The sequence below is a fragment of the Neomonachus schauinslandi genome, chromosome 7 (assembly GCF_002201575.2).
Source record: "Neomonachus schauinslandi chromosome 7, ASM220157v2, whole genome shotgun sequence".
NCBI lineage: Eukaryota > Metazoa > Chordata > Mammalia > Carnivora > Phocidae > Neomonachus > Neomonachus schauinslandi.
Window position 1 is genome coordinate 103,311,629 of NC_058409.1, and position 19,604 is coordinate 103,331,232.

General features: G+C 40.8%; 1 protein-coding gene across 1 annotated transcript in view; it reads right to left on the reverse strand.

Annotated features, from left to right (window-relative positions):
• Nucleotides 1-11,389, reverse strand: part of ITK (IL2 inducible T cell kinase) — a 61,043-nt gene extending 49,654 nt beyond the window's left edge. Inside the window, exon 1 of the mRNA XM_021697442.1 lies at nucleotides 11,125-11,389. Coding sequence (XP_021553117.1) covers nucleotides 11,125-11,262 — 138 coding nt within the window. The 5' untranslated portion in view covers nucleotides 11,263-11,389. The remainder of the gene's footprint in view (nucleotides 1-11,124) is intronic.
• Between the last annotated feature and the right edge of the window lie 8,215 nt (nucleotides 11,390-19,604).

Here is a 19,604-nt window from a genome sequence, read left to right on the forward strand (position 1 = left end):
TTTAAATGGATTGATTTTTCACTTCAACAAATTTATTCTAATTTATTCTAAAAGAAAGTTTTATAAATTTATTCTAAAAGAAAGTTTTAAAGCACCACCATATATTTAAAAATACTCTTTCCGAAAGTGAATTGTAATAAACATGTAACTGTTAAATTAAAACTACATCAAAACCAGATTTGTCCATGTACCATCTAGTGTGCACCTTGTGGATCACTGTACCTGAAATTGGCCATAGCACGGACTGTGAAGAGGGGATGCATTTGGTGTTAGAGCCTTCAGTCTCACTTTCTGGGCCCCTGGTCCTGGCTTGTACCCCTATTTGTGGTCTTTCCTGTATACCCCTCTGGGTATGCATTCCCAGAATGTTATTCTAAGAAAGTGCTCAATGAGGGGTAGCCGTTATTATGATTATCTGGTCTGGTAAACTAAACAGTGTTGAGGCTTATACAGCGTCTTTCCTTGGCAGAGGTCACCCCAGGAGCAGAGCCTCAGGTTTACAAGTTCATGAGCGCATTTTGGTCAGCCCACAGAGGCCAGGTCGACAGAAGCACTCTCTGCAAAGTCACAGGAGACTGGCGAATTCACAGAGTCGCAGCGAGAAACAGAATGGCCAAGATGCTTGCGTCGGTTCTGCAGAGAATTCTCACGGAAGGAGATTCTACTTGGGCAACCAAAGTCATATCAGAAAAACACATGTTAGTGGGATCAAAGTATAGGGAATTATTGTAGCCCAAGGCGAGATGCTGCTTTTACACTTATTACCACTACTGTGACCTTGGGTGAATTTCTTAACTTCTCCATGTCTCAGTGCTCCCTCTCTAAGACAGAATATTACTTTTATCTTCTTCAGGGAACTGTGAAGATTACATGAGGACAGTTGTAGGAATGTGTTCAGTCCTCTCCTTGCGGTGATGCTGGTTATGGCGTTGGTGATAGTGTTGTGCTGTCATTCAGGTAAGCCTGGGGGTCCCCACTCAGGACCTCCATTACACAGAGTTGGAAACTCACCAATGAAATCTTTGCCCCAACTCTCTCTTCTCAGCCACCATGGTTTCTATTACATGACTTCTCAAACACAAACAAGCTTAGATTTGAAAATACCCATTGAAGAACATTTAATCCAACTTTTATTATTTGTCCCAGATGTGTGGCCTAGGAAAACATAGTTAACCTCTCTAAGCCTCTCCTTTCTCATCAACAAAAATGGGGATCTTTTGCAGAGGAGAAAGCTTTTTGGCACTCCTTAAATCCTGCTTTATAGGTGGTAGGTTCATCTACATATATATAAGACTGACTTTAAATCAAATCATCTTATCCATGTATAAAATATGTATCTTCCCTCTCTCTCACCATCGCATTCAAAGCCTATAAAAATAGTGCACTTGTGGGCACCTGGGTGGCTCAGTCGTTAAGCGTCTGCCTTCGGCTCAGGTCACGGTCCCAGGGTCCCGGGATCGAGCCCCGCATCAGGCTCCCTGCTCAGCGGGAAGTCTGCTTCTCCTTCTCCCACTCCCCCTGCTTGTGTTCCCTCTCTCGCTGTGTCTCTCTCTGTCAAATAAATAAATAAAATCTTAAAAAAAAAATAGTGCACTTGAAAATCACCACAACAATGGGATTCTTTCGTTTTCATGGATTCTTTCTTAGAAGCATAATCTTCTCTAAGGGTTCTGGTAACTTGTGGTGGCCCCATGCATTGCTTTAATTTCTGTAAGATGATATAGCAGCAAATGATAGAGGACGTAAAATATCTTATCCTATGACACAGTTATCCCACATGCAGTACTAGATCATAAGGAGCTGATTTTAAAAAGGAGACAGTTTTATGTTAGGTATAGTACTATTTTTCAGTGTTCTCACCATACCTGGAAACAACCTGAAAGCCAAAGAATAGAGGATAAGTTCATCAATTTATTCAGGTACATAGAATAGATAAGTATATCTCCAAAGTGAACTAATTTGATCATGACAAAAATCATATGCATGAGAAAATGATTACTTTGGAGACCACATAGATATGTAGAAATGTATCTATAGAAGAACAAATGAAGAAAGTAGAATATAAAATTGTCATGCATTATGATTATAATTACATGAAACTTATGTCTACACAAGAGCAAAGGTCATTCCCACAGATATTGTAAGTTAATGTCTTTAGACAAAAGAGTCACAGAGAACTCTTGGGTGTAATTATTTTATTAATTTTTTAAAAATAGTGTGGGGATATGAATGTTTGCTGCTCTGTCTCTTGTGATTAATCAAAGTGGATTTAACTGATTCTAATCTGTCCTCATTCTTTGCTGTTAATGGCTGCCTGAGCTCAGTGCTGGACCCGAGGTCTTCAGTGTTGGTACACCAAGCACCTTTCCACCAAAGCACGGAGTAGGATGATTCCAGACAAAGTATCCCCAGAAGAGGGATGCTTGTCTATAACATGTCAACAAGAACCCCTCTCTTGAACTCTGTATGTTCAAGTCTCTATTCCTCACATAGGCCAAGCTCTTTCCTAACTCAGATTCTTTACACTGTCAGTATCCTCTGCCTGAAATGCTTTTCCCCATTTCTTCATATCACTGGATCTTTCTCATCCTTCAGGCCCCAGCCTGGATATAAATTCCTTCTCTGGCCACCTTTCTTCCCAACTCAGCCCCAATTACTGCTTAGTCTTTCCATAGAACCTACCACCATCTATATCTGCCCCATGTATTTATATACTTCCTTGTTGTCTGCCTTCTTCCCTAGCATGTAAGCTGGGGAGGGCAGACACCTTTCCTCTGTCACTTACCACTGTACTCCTAGCATCTAGCCCAGAGCCTGGCACATAGTAGATGCTAAGAAACATTTGCTGGACAAATGAATGAATCTTTATATACCAAAAAAGAAATGTTTCCTTGATACAGTGTTAGGTTTAAAATAATAATAATAATAATAATAATAATAACTTTGGCACAAATAGATATAGTTTGGGGGGGGGAAGTCCTATATTTGAATTTTCTATAATAAGCAGGTATAATTTCTGTGACTTTTTAAATATCAAAAAAGGAAAATATCATGAGAAGCTTGCTTATAAATACCTTTACGTTAGTGAGAATTATATGACAACATAAGACTTTGGATCAGGTTCTTATTTAATCAAAATACTGACAAATTTACTGAAATTTCAAGGACCTGAGCAGACATTGGATCTAAAAAGGGAATTTTAGAAGGGGGAGAATCCAAGGGGGAGACAAACCACGAGAGATTATGGACTCTGAGAAACAAACTGCGGGTTCTAGAGGGGAGGGGGTGGGGGGATGGGTTAGCCTGGTGATGGGTATTAAAGAGGGCATGTATTGAATGGAGCACTGGCTGTTATATGCAAACAATGAATCATGGAACACTACATCAAAAACTAATGATGTAATGTATGGTGACTAACATAACATAATAAAATAAAATAAAATAAAAAGTGAATTTTATATCCATGGAAAACCATTTCAGAGCTTCTATTTCTGTCCCTGGATCACTTTAGGTGAAGACCCACAGTGTCATGAAGTCAAACCCAGACTGACCTCTGAATGAAAATTAGGTCCTGGAAGATTTACTTTTTCAGTCAGCCTAATACCTCATGAAGTAGAAGAATTTATTACTAGTTGGTTAAGAAAATGGAGAGATGAGGATTTGCTCTTTGGCGCATGAAAACTTGAGAAGAGCTTTAAAATGGTTTTCTGCGGGGTTCATTTCTGAGTTTAATGAAGATGTCCTATTGTACGTGGACCTCATACCTCAAGACATTGAGCTTTTGGGCTTTCCAGTTAAACCTTTCTTCCAGACCGGCATTCCAGACATTTACAGTATTGCTCTGTGGTCTATTTTTATTGCAAAGACTGGTTGACGGACACACCAGTCCCTGAACAGTAGGAATCAAATTTAATTTTAATGTGGGAGTATTTGCCTCCAAAACAAAAACTCCCTATCCACTGGCTTTCTCCTTAAAACATCAACATCACATCACAAAGGCAAAGTCAATTCACAAAGAAAATCCATTAAGGTGGACATTGAAACCGCACATTTTTGGCCTTGAGGGGCCTGAATTGCAAAGTACTTCGCTTTGGATCCTTACTTCCCTTGGCCTCGCTACATATGGCCCACATTTTTTAGCTCCCCGATGCTCTTCTGAATTCAATTTGACTTTTCTGACCTTTGTTTGTTCCCTGGGGATTTACTGACCACTTACTGTGTGCCCTGCACTGTTCTAGGTGTTTGTTGGTGATGCAGTGATGAGCAAGGTCCTCCAGTGGATGCACAGACAGAAAATAAACAGGGAAGCACATCAATAAATAATAAATATGTGCAGATGCTGATGTATTGACGTATCTATGTACTTAGAAAAGAAAAAAAACAAAACAGGATCCCGAGAAAATATTTAAACAGACAGAAACAATAAAGAACCAGCCCTGCAAAAAGCCTGGGGTGCTCCTGACCACAGGAATAACAAATGCAAGGACCCTGCACTTGCATGCTCCGGAGAGTGAGCACCCCCAAGTGTACCCCTCACTTGCCTTACTCTAATTCTGGCCGTGTCCAAAGGCCCTAGAGGAAGCGTGAGCTTGGAGTGTTCGAGGCTCAGAAAGAAGGCAGATGTGGTAGAAGCCTGCTGGATAAAGGGATTGTGGTGTGAAATGAAATAGGAAAGGCAGGTAGGGACCCCTGGATGAAGAGTCTTATAGGCTATAGCTGAGGATTTAGTTAAATACTCTAAAACAGCCATGGAAGGCTTTAAAGTCGGGAGTAAGCCCAGATTTATCATTTTAAAAGATCATTCTAGATGTTCTAGATGGATAATAAATTGTACGGAGCCTCAAGTGTCAGCGAAAGCCCAGCCAGAAGGCAACTCAATCATGCAGGAATGAGGTGGAGAGACTATAACTGATGAAAATCTCAAGCAAAAATGCTCAGGTAGCTTTAAGAATACTATTGGCAAAGAGTTTAGCTGTAGAGGGGAAGGAAGGGTAAGACAGTGAGGAGGAAAAAAGAGAACAGAGTGCTTTGTTCTAAAAAGAGTGTGTGTGTGTGTTGGAGGGTGGAGGGCTGGCCCACTTGCTGGTTCCTACATGTGCCTCTCTGACCCAACTCTTAAAATTCCAACCTTCTGAAGCTTCTTCTTCCTCTTTCAAGGCTGGACCATGAACTTCTACCTGCAGGGAATCTTGTTTAGTTACTCCTACACCAAGGACTCTTCTTTTTGAAGTTCTTTTCAACTTGCTTTGTTCTCTAGTCTTTTGGAATTGAGCCCTGTTCTGTTAGGGGTTCATTTGTGTAACTCTAACCTCTCCAATGGTACCTATCCCTCATGTCCTTGCTCTTTCCCTCCTTTTCTTCCACAAATAATGAATGAGTGAGTAGTATTTGCCAGGCCTCTTACAGACACTGGTGATGCCATCTTTACCAAATTGGGTGCTGGACCTCATAATGCTTATTATAATCTAAAGGAGGGTGGGGGAATGGCATTAGCACAATAATCACTTTAATAAATGGGTAATTGCAACTCTGGGATGTGCTCTGAAGAGAAGGTAGGTATGGCTAAGGCAGAGGATAACAGGAGTAGATGACCTAGTCCAGAGAAATCAGGGAAGGCTTTCCAAGCAAGTGACATTCAAAATGGGGGCCTTAAAGTTGAAGGAAATCTAATGTAGTTGGATCCCAGAGAGATGGGAGAAAAAGGGACATGAGCTGATATGGAGGATGGCCTGTGATAGATTCTGGGGCTGGGGCAGAGAGGGTACAGGAGACCACTAGGAGGTGGTAGCAGTCCCAGGTGAGAGATGCTGGCAGCTTTTATGGGGAAGGTGACCATAGAAAATGGAGAGAAGATTCTAGAGGAACTTTAGGAGAAAAAGCTTGCCACAACTCTCATTTCTTTTTGAGCACATAGTGGGGCTCCCTGAGCAATGAAGACAAAGATTTGTCCTGGACTATGTGTGGAAATGATAGAGCTCACGGCATGTGTCACTGCAGAAGATCCATGCCCTGGCTTGCTGATTTTCAGGACCGCCCTTTCCATTGAGGACTTCAGAGCAAGAAGGCATTGCACACTCTGCAATAACCCGGGGGAGGCCACAACTCCCCATGGGTCATGGGTCGCTACTGTTAATGGTAATAAGCACCATTTATCGGGGGGGGGGGGTGTAGGCCTTAGAGATATATGGCAGTTATTTAAATTCTTCCAACACAGAAGTTACTGAAATTTTCTTTGCCTCTGCTACCTGCTCTGTAAATTAGGGTAATAGTACTTCCTAATTTATAGGGTGGTGGTAAGGATTAGATGAAATAATCCACATTTAGCACAGTGACTGATACCTAGTAAGTGTTAAGTAAATATTAGTTACTATTATTATTGGAATAATGGTAACCTCCCTCTCATTAAAAGGAAGCAAGATGAAGACGGAATGTTTAATCATTACAAAAAATGTAAATAGCTTTATATAGAGTCACACAGCCTTAAGCAACTTACGCAAAGCTGCATAGCTTCAAAGTGGGGAGCTGGTCTTCGACCCAGATGTGCCTGACACCTGAAGCTATGTCTTTGACTGACGTGCAAGGAAAAGTGAAGAAAAAGCAAGGAAAGGGGACCATCTCCCCATCTGCCATCTTTAATTTAAGAAGGATGCATATTCCAAGAGATGTTTCTGCTGCTAGATCAGACTGCAGGCTAACGGGAAGAGACCGTGCGGAGTGGAGACCCTTGACCAGACACTGACTAGCACGTGGCCTTGACAGTTCATCCTGCCCCACATACATGGAATGGCTCCCACACGCTTGTGAGCAGCACAAGCTTGATCCCGAAGGTGCAGAGACATTAAAACAGGGAAAGCTTTGCGGTTCTCCTGAGGGTCCTTCCGAAGACTGAAGTGCAACCAGTATGGCCAAGCTTCTCACATGCCTCTCTCATGAAATACTCAACATCGCCTGAGGTAGATAGGATCAGGGTCCTCACTTTACAAATAGCAAACAGAGGCTTAAAGAGGTTAAATACCTTGCTTGAGATCCATATCCAGAAAGTGATAGAGCCGGAATTTGAATCCAGCTCTAGCTGGCTATACCGGCCTCACCAGTCAGTGATGCTTGTCCCCATCTATGCTGCCCCTTCCCTCCCGTGCTTACTGGGAGGACCCAAGGCCCTCCATTTCTCTTTGACCCCTGGAAAGGATCTGGTCTCACTCATGAGCAATGAGGCATGTTGCCCAGCTGGTAATCACCTCTCTGGACATCATTTGCTTATAAAGCTGCCCAGCGGTGTGTCAGAGTTGGCTTGCTGTGGCCCATGGGGGCTGATGGTTAAATTTTGAGGAATTTTGGGAGCCAGTAGATATCACAATGGTAGTTTGAAATGGGCCATGATGGGAGTATTTACACCAGAGAAATCAGCAAACACTATGCATTGGGGCTCCCTGATATCCTCCGCCATCTCGACCAGCACAGAGTTTTAAACCTTTACCAGCACACTATGGGGCCCTGATCTCATTGTCCTCCGCTAAAGAATGCCAGGCATCACAGACCACTTTGCAAAGAAACTGGCAGGCACAGGGTGGGGTCTGCAAGTACGCCCGCCAGTGAGCCAGGACCTGCCAACTGCAGGCCTCTTTCTGGCCCACTGCAGCACGGTGAGGGTGCTTCCTGGCTCCCCAGAAGACACTTGCACATTTCACTACCAGACACCAGAACCAAATCCGTGTTAAAATAAGAGGCTCCATCGGGATGGACGTTTAGACATATGGATATTTAAAGTTAGAAAAAACATACTTTATTTGCAGGATTACAGGATTTTTTTCTGAGCAGGTAGGATTATTTTTCATACAATGTCATAAATCCACAGAATTTTAAAACTGCAAGGAACATAATTTTACAGGTAAGAAAAGAGAAAAAGAAGCTGTGACACCGAGAGGGACCGTGGTTGGCTCAGCATCCCACATTGCATCATGCATACATGTCTCTCTCCACAGACTTGGCATTTAGTCACTGAATAGAAAGAATCCAGGCCCCTGATGTTAGCCTGACTTTGAAGAATACTTTAATGTTTTCCTTCATTTGAAAATGAATATGTTATGCCACCCTGCTTGCTCCTTCGGAGACATGATGATGATACAAATAATGGCTACTTTTTACTAGGGGCTTACTAGGTGCTTACTAGGTGGCAGGGCTTATGCTAAGTACTTCATAATTAAGTTGAACTCTATGAAATTGCTAATATCTGGCCTTTTTTTTTTTTAAAGATTTGATTTATTTATTTGACAGAGAGAGACAGCGAGAGAGGGAACACAAGCAGGGAGAGTGGGAGAGGGAGAAGCAGGCTTCCCGCTGAGCAGGGAGCCCGATGCGGGGCTCGATCCCAGGACCTGGGATCATGACCTGAGCTGAAGGCAGACACTCAACGACTGAGCCACCCAGGCGCCCCAATATCTGGCCTTTTTTAATCTACTGAGTAGTAATTTCAAATAGTTCAGTCTAAATGCATTCTATCTGTTAATCTTTACCATATTCTCATGAAATGAGTACTATTATCACACCCACTTCACAGATGATAAGACTAAGGCTTTAATTTTTTTTTTAAAGATTTTATTTATTTATTTGACAGAGAGAGAGAGATCACAAGTAGGCAGACAGGCAGGCAGAGGGAGAGGGAGAAGCAGGCTCCCTGCTGAGTACAGAGCCTGATGTGGGGCTCGATCCCAGGACCCTGGGATCATGACCTGAGCCGAAGGCAGATGCCCAACCATCTGAGCTACCCAGGCGTCCCAAGGCTTTAATTTTTTTAAAAAACGTTTCTTCCCATAAGCGTTCTGCTGTTGTTTCCTATAGGTGATATACAGTGCACACTTGTGTGCAAATCAATGGCTCTAAACAATGGAACATACATAGGGTATGAATAGTAATAGCTCACATACCTTACTTTCTCAGTGACCTTGGATAAATTTCTAACCAATGATTTTTATATTTGAAGAAATGCTTTTATCAATGTTGTATATGAATATAAACCATAGGCATTAGAACACAAAAAATTTGATGTTTGTGCACTATGTATCTGCTATATCCCATATAGAAATGTTAGGAACTACAGCTTAAGGTTCCCCAGAATTAAGTGCCCCAGAGTTTTTTTTATAATACTTAAATGAATAAGTGAGGGGCACCTGGATGGCTCAGTTGGTTAAGCGTCTGCCTTCGGCTCAGGTCGTGATCCCAAGGTCCTGGGATTGAGCCCTGCATGGGGTTCCCTGCTCAGCAGACAGCCTGCTTCTCCCTCTGCCCCTCCCCCTGCTTGTGCTTTCTCTCTCTTCCTCTCTCTCTCAAATAAATAAATAAAATTTTAAAAAATAAATGAATAAGGGAGTGATTTTACAACATTGCCTATATGCAAATTATAACCAACAAAATTCGGAATCAAGACCATTTGGTTGTGTGATTATTTGCAAATAATATTGTACTAAATTCACAACCAAACAGCCCACAAACAGCAACACTGCTCAAAAATAATCAGTACTAACTAAAGCTGATGATACCTGGAAAACAAATGTCAGGAAAACGAATTGGAGAGAGCTATAAAATGGGCTTTGAAAAAAATATTTAAAAGAAATGGCTGCTCTTTCAATATGAAACAAGAAGTTCTAATATCACAGGAAGAGAGAAAATTGACTGATGCAATGTGATTTATCAGCTGTGTATGATAAGTCCTCCAAGTTGACTGCTAACCCTCTGTAAACTTAGTCAACAAATAATTACTGAGTATCTAGCAAAGGGGCCCTGTCCAAAAATAATTCCATATGCCTTCAGATTGATTACTGATTGTTTTCAATACGAGTCTGCTGAAGATGAGCATGTCCGACCCTCTAAAGAAGAAGCAGTCTGATTTCACCTGCAACATCCATAGGCTTCATACCCAGCCTGGCCTCCTTCAGGGCTCTATTTCATTGAACACTTTAAAGCCTGCTCTCAAAAGATTCCAAACTCATGCCGAAACCTACCAAGTCAGATCCCAACAAGGGATGGGGATACCTTTGTCTCTAAGTGACCACCAAGCACCTAATGTTACTTCCCCTACAGTAAAATATCAGTGAAAACCCCTGCTTTCCCTCCCTAATGATGGAAAAAAATAATACAATGACATAGTAAGAAGTCACACACATGCTTTGAAAATTTGCTGAGAAGGGCTCAACAGGTGCTGGAATTTTTAAAGAAGAAAGGAATGTTGTAGGTAGTATTTCCAGATCTTTCATGTTGGAAAGAAAGAATCTGATGCAAAAGGTAGAGACATTTGCCCAGGCTCAGTCACCTAGAGAGGAGTAGAGTTTGGTCTAATAACAGTATTATTATCAGTGATAATAAGAGCAACAGGAACAATCGTAACAGTATCACTGATGTTGTGGAATATAAGAATATCTCTAGGTATATAAAAAGACTGACCTAGCTAAACAGCTGTACTCTTCTGGATAAGAACCCCTAGTCTATACTGTATAAAACTGTGACAGCCCCTGTCTCCTGCTAAGTTTTCCAAGGGATAAAGAGGTTTACCATTGGACCTTGCAAATTTTAGATAATTAAATGCCCGGGGAATATTATTCCAAGATATTAAGTGAGTAATGACCATTGGGACAAATAGAATTAAATTAATAAAAACACTGTCACTGAACTTATCACTTAACCATTCCAAGTATCAGTTTTCCCCACTATAAATTAAGGAAACTGGGCTAGATCATCCATCCCTTAAGTCCCATTAAATGCTAATATTTTATTAATCTATGTCCCATAAAATCTAGTATATTTCAGATGAAGTTCATATTCTATCCAATCATAACATTTGCCACATAAAATATTATAATTTTAAAATTAAATTTAAACTTGCAGGAAAAAAAACACTAATGAATATTAAACTTATTCTTTTGCAGATTTTAGAACTAAAACCACCTAATACAACCACCCCGCCTCTGGACTTTTTTCCACATTCTCTTCTGATGACTCTTACTGTTATTTAACAAGCATGTCTGTGCCTCCTTTGGCTTTACTTTATTCCACGTATATCTTCATAATTCAGCCCACTCTAAATAAAAAAAAATACTGTTTAAAAAAAGACAAGACAAAGCGCTCACATACCCCATGACGGTTCTCAAAGTACGCCAGGCTGGTTTTGGTTAAAACAAAGAAACGGACTTTGAAGTTTGAAGGAGAAGTTCTTCTTTTTTGTTGCGATTTCTTGATGAGCTGTTCCTCCAGGAGGATAAAGTTGTTCATGATCCAATTCTTGGGAAGTGATGCACCTTGGGCATCACCCCGTGGTACGGCCAGTGGAAACTGCTTCGGGCACGAGGCACACACTCGGGAGGCAGTTGATTTTCAGAGAGCTGTTAAAAGGCCTCTTACCTCCAGCGTTATCTTTCGATCAGTGTTCAGTCAACAATGTGGAGCTTCTCCTCTGATGTCAAAGGCTATAACCACATCCTTTCGAAATTCACAAAACTAAGAGACGTATGTAAAATCTATACATACCCTTTGCCGTATGGTTTGGAAATGATATATGAAGACAGACTCAAAATGATAAGAAGCATTAGAGTTTCATCTTTACAGTCCTTGGGTTAGCCCGGCTGACAGTTAAGGCATGTTGCACACGGGGGTGGAGGGACACAGGCTCTGGAGCCAATGGGTATAGTTTTTGTGTTAGTTTCTTCTTGCTGCTGTAACAAATTATCATAAATTCAGTGGCTCACAGTTTATTATCTTATAATTCTGTAGTTCAGAAGCCCCAAATGGGTCTCATTGGGCTAACATTCAGGTTTCAGCAGGGCTGCAATCTTTTCTGGAGGATCCCTAGGGTAGAATCTCTTTCCTCGCCCTCTCAGCTTCTAGGACCACCTGTATTCCTTGGCTCTTGATTTCCTTCTTCCATCTCCAAAGCCAACAACAGCTGGTCAAGTTCTCTCACCTTATACAACCGTACGCTCTTCTGTCTCCCTCTTCCAAATTTAAGGACCCTTGAGCTTACTTACCCTGGGCCTGCCGAGATAATCTAAAATAATCACCCTATATTAAGGTCAGTTTATTGCAACCTTAATTCCATCTTCTACCTTAATTCCCCTTTGCCATGTAACCTAACACATTCACAGGTTCCAGGGATTGGGCATCGACATTTTTAGGGGATCCATTATTCTATCTACCACAGTGTGAGTTCTGGCTCCACCACCTAACTAGCTGTGAGACTCTAGGCAAATTACTCAAGAGCTCTGAGCCTCAGGTTTTTCATCTGTGAAAGGGGTAACAGTGTCCCTATACAAGGCACTGCAGGGTTGCTCTCTGGTTTCCTTGCCAGTCTCATTTCACAGCTTGCTCACCCATTCTCACTCCAGCCCCCATGCATGCCCCTTACACCACTTCGAACATCTGCTTGTTTTGCCTCAAAACAGCTTCTCTCCCCTGCTTTGCCTGTTTTAACTCTAAATTATACTGCAAGTCTTAGCCTGCATGTCACTTCCTCAGGAAGCCTTCCAGGCTTTCCTAAGTCAAATTTGCCAATTATATGCAGATGATCCCTTATACCTTTCTCTTGATACCCATTATGACAGTTGTCATTGTACATCTGGGGGTGATTTTTGCATTAGCATTTCTCTTCCCCACTATTCTAGATGCTCCATGATGGTAAGGACTATGTGTGGTTTTGCTCACTGTTATATATTCAGCAACAATCACAATGCCTGGTGCATATAAAGGTTGTTAAAAAAAAATTCATCAAATGAATAATCATCAAACTGGGTTAGACAGTTAAAAGAGACAATGACCATAAAACACTTAAGAGAAATATATTGAAGTTTATTGTTTTTTAAAATTTAAATTTTAAAAACCCATAGGAGTTACAAATAGATGATTACTTTCCTATCCTAAAACTTAGTGGAAGAGCAGAAAACAAGTATGAATGGCATAAAAAAACAAAGCATGTTTGGGCTTTGAGATAAAGAAACTTGTGTTGGAATCCCATTTCTGTTATTTACTAAGTTACTTCTCTTTGAGTAAGCTACTTACTCTCTCTGATCCTTAGTCTTCTTGTAGCCTCCTTTTGAGGACTGAATCCCATAAACTCTGAATGGTGGGTGCTAGTCACATATCTTGCCTTAGAAATAGAACATGGTTGAAGTATAATATGTGAGCCTTATTTCTGGCATGAAGTAAATAACCAAGAAATATCAGTGGAAGCAGAGATAGTGTATACTGGACAGGGATAAATAATGAAACAAAATAATCGTTATTGCTGGATAGGAGAGCAACCATCTAAAATTTTCTGTTTTGAATGTAAATTGTCAGACTACAGCTTAATTTTGTTTCATATGATGGATGCTCCAGCATAGTCAAGACACTCAAGAGGGTGGGGAAGGGGGTACTTTACATGATCCCTTCTCCCACATTCTGAGGTTTTAAGACATGTGTGGAAATACACTGCTAAAAGATGTAGTATTTTTTTTCCTCTCTGAATATGGGCTTGAGACAAGGAATGCTGTTTTCCCTAAACAGCTACTCCCTCCGCCCCTTCCTTCTGAGTAACTGACTTCCTAAAGCTTATCTGGGCATATGGCTTCCAGAATAAAAGCTACATTTTTCAGTCACAAGACTATTTTTTAGCCAACAGAACATAGCAGATGTGATGAATGCAACTTCCAGGGGATGTCCTTAATGGCCGTCATCATACTCTTTTCCTTCTCTTTTTCTTCCTTCCTACTGACTAGAATGTGGATATGATGGTTGGAGCTGGAGGAGCTATTTTATATCATGAGGTGAAAAGTGCACGTTGAGGACAACAGAGGGTAAGGTAGAAAGAGCCGTATTTCCTAATGACCTTGGATCCTCCATGCCAGCGTGGAATAAACTTTTTCTCTTTTAACATAAAGAGAAATAAAACTACATTTTCTAAGCCTCTGTTATTTTGAAGTTGTCACTAACACCAAATCTAGTGTTAACTAATGTAGTACTATATTTCAAAATCGACTGTAAACTCCTTTGAGAAGGGTAGATTTATACCTATTTGGTTCAGGTTGAAAGATTTACTGACTTCACAAAGTGTTCTCATCTGGGAAAGCAAAATATCATCAGTAACTGTTGTAATAGGTGCCAGGTCTTCATGAAGTGCAATCATAAGTAATTTTATTCTTTCTCATAATACACTCAAGCCCACTCACTGGGATTTGTCTTTGTCCTCACCTAAATGTAACCTTCAGAGGCCCAATATCTTCTCATAACTTTCAGAAAACATTCATAAAAATACATAATCCCTTTGTTTTGTTATGTTTTAAGATTTTATTTATTTATTTATTTGAGAGAGTGAAAGAGTGTGTGTGAGCAGGGGGAGGGGCAGAGGGAGAGAGAGAATCCCAAACAGACATGCTGAGCACTGAGTGCAGAGCCTGATGCAGGGATCAACCCCAGGACTCCGAGATCATGACCTGAGCCTAAACCAAAAACTGGATGCTCAACTGCCTGAGTCATCCAGGTGTCCCCCTTTGTTTTGGTTCTTAAAAGTCCAATTCATAGGAGCTAAATTCAAGAAGTTCCCCCTTGTCAAAGATGGAACAATTTGGGCATCAAAAAGAACAGTAACCACAATGAATTGAAGAACAGCCAAATGTTAAAATCATGTGTTCATAAGATGCTTAAAAAAAAAATCTCAACCTATTGATCACTTTTGTAGGATGCTGGAGAACCAATTTATTATTCTGAAAACCAGAAAAAAAAGAGAAAGAATAAAACATGTCTCCTGTCTTTCTTGAAGAACTGTATCTCGGTTTAGTATTCGAATATTTAATAAGGGAAAGTCTTTCTTTAGAGGAGAATATCAACTAATACATGAAGAGGGAGTGATAGAATACAGCCATCGTGCAATCCCAATGACACAATGGATTTAGGCAACAATCATCAGGGGCTGCTAAAATCATTATGTGAAAAGCCAACAGGAAAATTTATAGTTTATACATTCACTTGATAACATTGTAATGTACTGATGAATCTTAACATCACAGAAAGAGAGACAACTAGACATATTATGTTTCCTGATGTGATGCAATAGGAAGTACACAAAACCACCTACGCAGAAGTCTTACCAAAAAGAAAAAAAAACTCAGACCCAAATCTCAAACCTCTAGATCTAAATCCAAGCTTGCAGGAAATATAGGAGATAAAGGAACATGACAAATGACATAGAGAAATGCAATTGGATGAGTCCAGAATACACAAAACACTGAAGACAAGTGACCCTGTGTCTGCAACAAATAAGTCAGAGAAAGAACCTGTAGATTAAAAGATTTAAGAGGCATATCAAGCATGTGATGGTTTTGTTTCGATTTAGGTTCAACAAACCAATTGTATAAAGTCATTGAGACAACTGGGAAATCTGAACATTAACTGCATATTTGATGATTAATTATTAATTTTTAGGGTGTGATAATGGCTCTGTTACATGTTCTTATTTTGCACAGAAACATACTGAAATAATTATTTATAAAATAATAAAATGCTCGGGGGAGGAGCAAGATGGCGGAGGAGTAGGAGACCTAAATTTCGTCTGGTCCCAGGAATTCAGCTAGGTAGGGATCAAACCATTCTGAACACCTAAGAACTCAATAGGAGATTGAAGAAAAGAATAGCAGCAACTCTCTGAACAGAAAAGTGACCACTTTCTGGAAGGTAGGACGTGCGGAGAAGTGAATCCGAGGCGATATTCGGGAAGATAGATGGCGGGGGAGGGGGCCTCTGTTGGCTGCTACTGGCAAGTGATAGAGCAGTGGAGCACAAAATCAGAAGTTTTAGAAGTCTGCTCCGCTGAGGGACATCACTCCAGTGGCTAAGCGGGGGGTGGAACCCTCGTGGGACAGTGTGGTCTCAGGACCCTCAGGGTCACAGAAAGACCGGGGGTGCCTGAGTGCAGCAGAGCTCCCAGGTATCAGAACAGGGAAGCTGGCTGCAGAGATGGAGCTGAGGCGCGGGCTCTCAGCTTGGGGTTGCCATAAACCGTGATCTGCGGCACGGTCGGGCCAATGCTCCTCCAGCAGGGACTCAACAAGCAGCAGAGCCAGGGAGATTCACCTTCCTCCCCTGGGAGAAGCTGCACAGGAGCGCACTGCAGGGATCTACTGGGTTTGGAGACTCCACCCGGGGTCGGGTGCCAGAGATAGAAATGCTCGGTCACAGGCCGGGTGAGCACGGAGTGCGGCCGGAGACCGGGGAGACAGGAGTGATTGACTGTTTTTCTCTGGGGGCGCACTGAGGAGTGGGGCCCCAAGTTCTCGGCTCCTCTAGGGCGGAGATTGGGAGGCCACCATTTCACTCTCCTCCTCCAAAGCTGTACGGAAAGCTTGCAGGGAACAAAAGCTCCCGAGAGCAAATCTGAGCAGATTACTTAGCCCGGACCCAGCAAGGGTGGGGCAATTCTGCCTCCGGCAAAGACATTTGGGAACCACAGCAACAGGCCCCTCCCCCAGAAGATCAGCGAGAACAGCCAGCCAAGACCAAGTTTACTGATCAATGAGAACGGCAGAACTCCAGTGCTAGGGGAATAATGCACATAGAATCCATGGCTTTTTTACAATGATTCTTTAGTCTTTCAAAGTTAATTTTTTTTAACTTTCTTTTTCTTTCTTTTTTTTTTAATTTTTCTTTTTCCCTTTTTCAACCAACATCTTATCAATCCCTTTTTTAAAAAATCTTTTTTATTTTTCATTTTTAGAGTCAAATTCTATCTCTTCATAGTAGTTAACCTTATTTTTGTTATATATATATATATTGTTCTCTCTTTAAAATTTTGGGATACAGTTTCCTCTAACAGACCAAAATATACTCTAAATCTCTAGTGTATGGCTTTGTTCTAGTCTCCTGCCTGATCACATTCTCTCCCTTTTCTTTTTTTAATTTCTCTTCTTTCTTTTTTCAACCAACTTCTTATCTTATCAATTCCTTTTATAAAATCTTTTATAATTTTCATCTTTACAGTCATATTCCATCCCTTCATCGTATTTACCCTTATTTTTGTACATATATAAGTGTTTCTTTCTTTAAAATTTTGGGAGGCACTTTCTTCTAACAGACCAAAATACACCCAAAATCTAGTGTGTGGCACTGCTCTATACACAAGCCTGATCATATTTGATCATATTCTGTTTTTTTGTTTGTTTGTTTTTATCTTTATCTTTTTCTTTTTTTTTTTCCTTTTTTCTTTCTTTCCCTTTCTTTTCCCCCAGTTTCAGGTCTCTTCTGATTTGTTTAGTGTCTATTTTTCTGGGGTCTTTGTTACCCTGTTAGCATTTTGTTCTCTCATTCATCTATTCTCCTCTGGACAAAATGACAAGATGGAAAAAATCACCTCAACAAAAAGAACAAGAGGCAGTACCGACTGCCAGGGACCTAATCAATATGGACATTAGTAAGATGTTGGAACTAGAGTTCAGAATGATGATTTTAAAGATACTAGCTAGGCTTGAAAAAAGCATGGAAGATATTAGAGAAACCTTTCTGGAGAAATAAAAGAACTAAAATCTAACCAAGTCAAAATAAAAAAGGCTATTAATGAGGTGCAATAAAAAATGGAGGCTCTAGGGGCACCTGGGTGGCTTAGTCAGTTAAGCAGCTGCCTTTGGCTTGGGTTGTGATCCTGGGGTCCTGGGATCAGGCCCTGCATCCGGCTCCCTGCTCAGCAGAGAGCCTGCTTCTCCCTCTCCCTCTGCCTGCCACTCTGCCTACTTTTGCTCTCTATCTGTCAAATAAATAAATAAAATCTAAAAAATAAAAAATAAAAAATGGAGGCTCTAACTGCTAGGATAAATGAGGCAGAAGAGAGAATCAGTGATATAGAAGACCAAATGATGGAAAATCAAGAAGCTGAGAAAAAGAGAGATAAACAACTACTGGATCACGAGGTCAGAATTTGAGAGATAAGTGATACCATAAGACAAAACAATATTAGAAAAATTGGGATCCCAGAAGAAGAAGAAAGAGAGAGGGGGGCAGAGGTATATTGGAGCAAATTATAGCAGATGTCTTCCCTAATTTGGGGAAGGAAACAGGCATCAAAATCGAGGAGGCACAGAGAACCCCCCTTAAAATCAATAAAAATAGGTCAACACCCTGACATCTAATAGTAAAACTAATGAGTCTCAGAGACAAAGAGAAAATCCTGAAAGCAGCTCGGGAGAAGAGATCTGTAACCTACAATGGTAGAAACATTAGATTGGCAACAGGCCTATCTACAGAGACCTGGCAGGCCAGAAAGGACTGGAAGGATATATTCAGAGCACTAAATGAGAACAATAGGCAGCCAAGAATACTATATCCAGCTAGGCTGTCATTGAAAATAGAAGGAGAGACAAAAAGCTTCCAGGACAAACAAAAACTAAAGGAATTTGCAAACACGAAACCAGCCCTACAAGAAATATTGAAAGGGGTCCTCTAAGCAAAGAGAGAGCCTAAAAGTAACATAGACCAGAAAGGAACACAGACAATATACAGTAACAGTCACCTTACAGGCAATACAATGGCACTAAGTTCATATCTTTCAACAGTTACCCTGAATGTAAATGGGCTAAATGCCCCAATCAAAAGACACAGAGTATCAGATTGGATAAAAAAGCAAGACCCATTGATACGCTGTCTGCAAGAGACTCATTTTAGACCCAAAGACACCCCCAGATTGAAAGTGAGGGGATGGAAAACCATTTACCATGCTAATGGACACCAAAAGAAAGCTGGAGTGGCAATCCTTATATCAGACAAATTAGATTTTAAACCAAGGACTATAAGAAGACATGAGGAAGGACACTATATCATACTTAAAGGGTCTATCCAACAAGAAGATCTAACAATTGTAAATATCTATGCCCCTAACATGGGAGCAGCCAATTATATAAGCCAATTAATAACAAAAGCAAAGAAACACATTGACAACAATACAATAATAGTGGGGGACTTTAACACCCCCCTCACTGAAATGGACAGATCATCTAAGCAAAAGATCAACAAGGAAATAAAGACTTTAAATGACACACTGGACCAAATGGACTTCACAGATACATTCAGAACATTCCATCCCAAAGCAACAGAATACACATTCTTCTCTAGTGCCCATAGGACATTCTCCAGAATAGATCACATACTGGGTCACAAATCAGGTCTCAACTGGGACCAAAAGATTCAGATCATTCCCTACATATTTTCAGACCACAGTACTTTGAAACTAGAACTCAATCACAAGAGGAAAGTTGGAAAGAACTCAAATACATGGAGGCTAAAGAGCATCCTACTGAAGAATGAATGGGTCAACCAGGAAATTAAAGAAGAATTAAAAAAATTCATGGAAACAAATGAAAATGAAAACACAACTGTTCAAAATCTTTGGGATACAGCAAAGGCAGTCCTAAGAGGAAAGTATATAGCAATACAAGCCTTTCTCAAGAAACAAGAAAGGTCTCAAATACACAACCTAACCCTACACCTATAGGAGCTGGAGAAAGAACAGCAGGGAAAGCCTAAACCCAGCAGGAGAAGAGAAATAATAAAGATCTGAGCAGAAATCAATGAAATAGAAACAAACAAACAAAAAAACAGTAGAA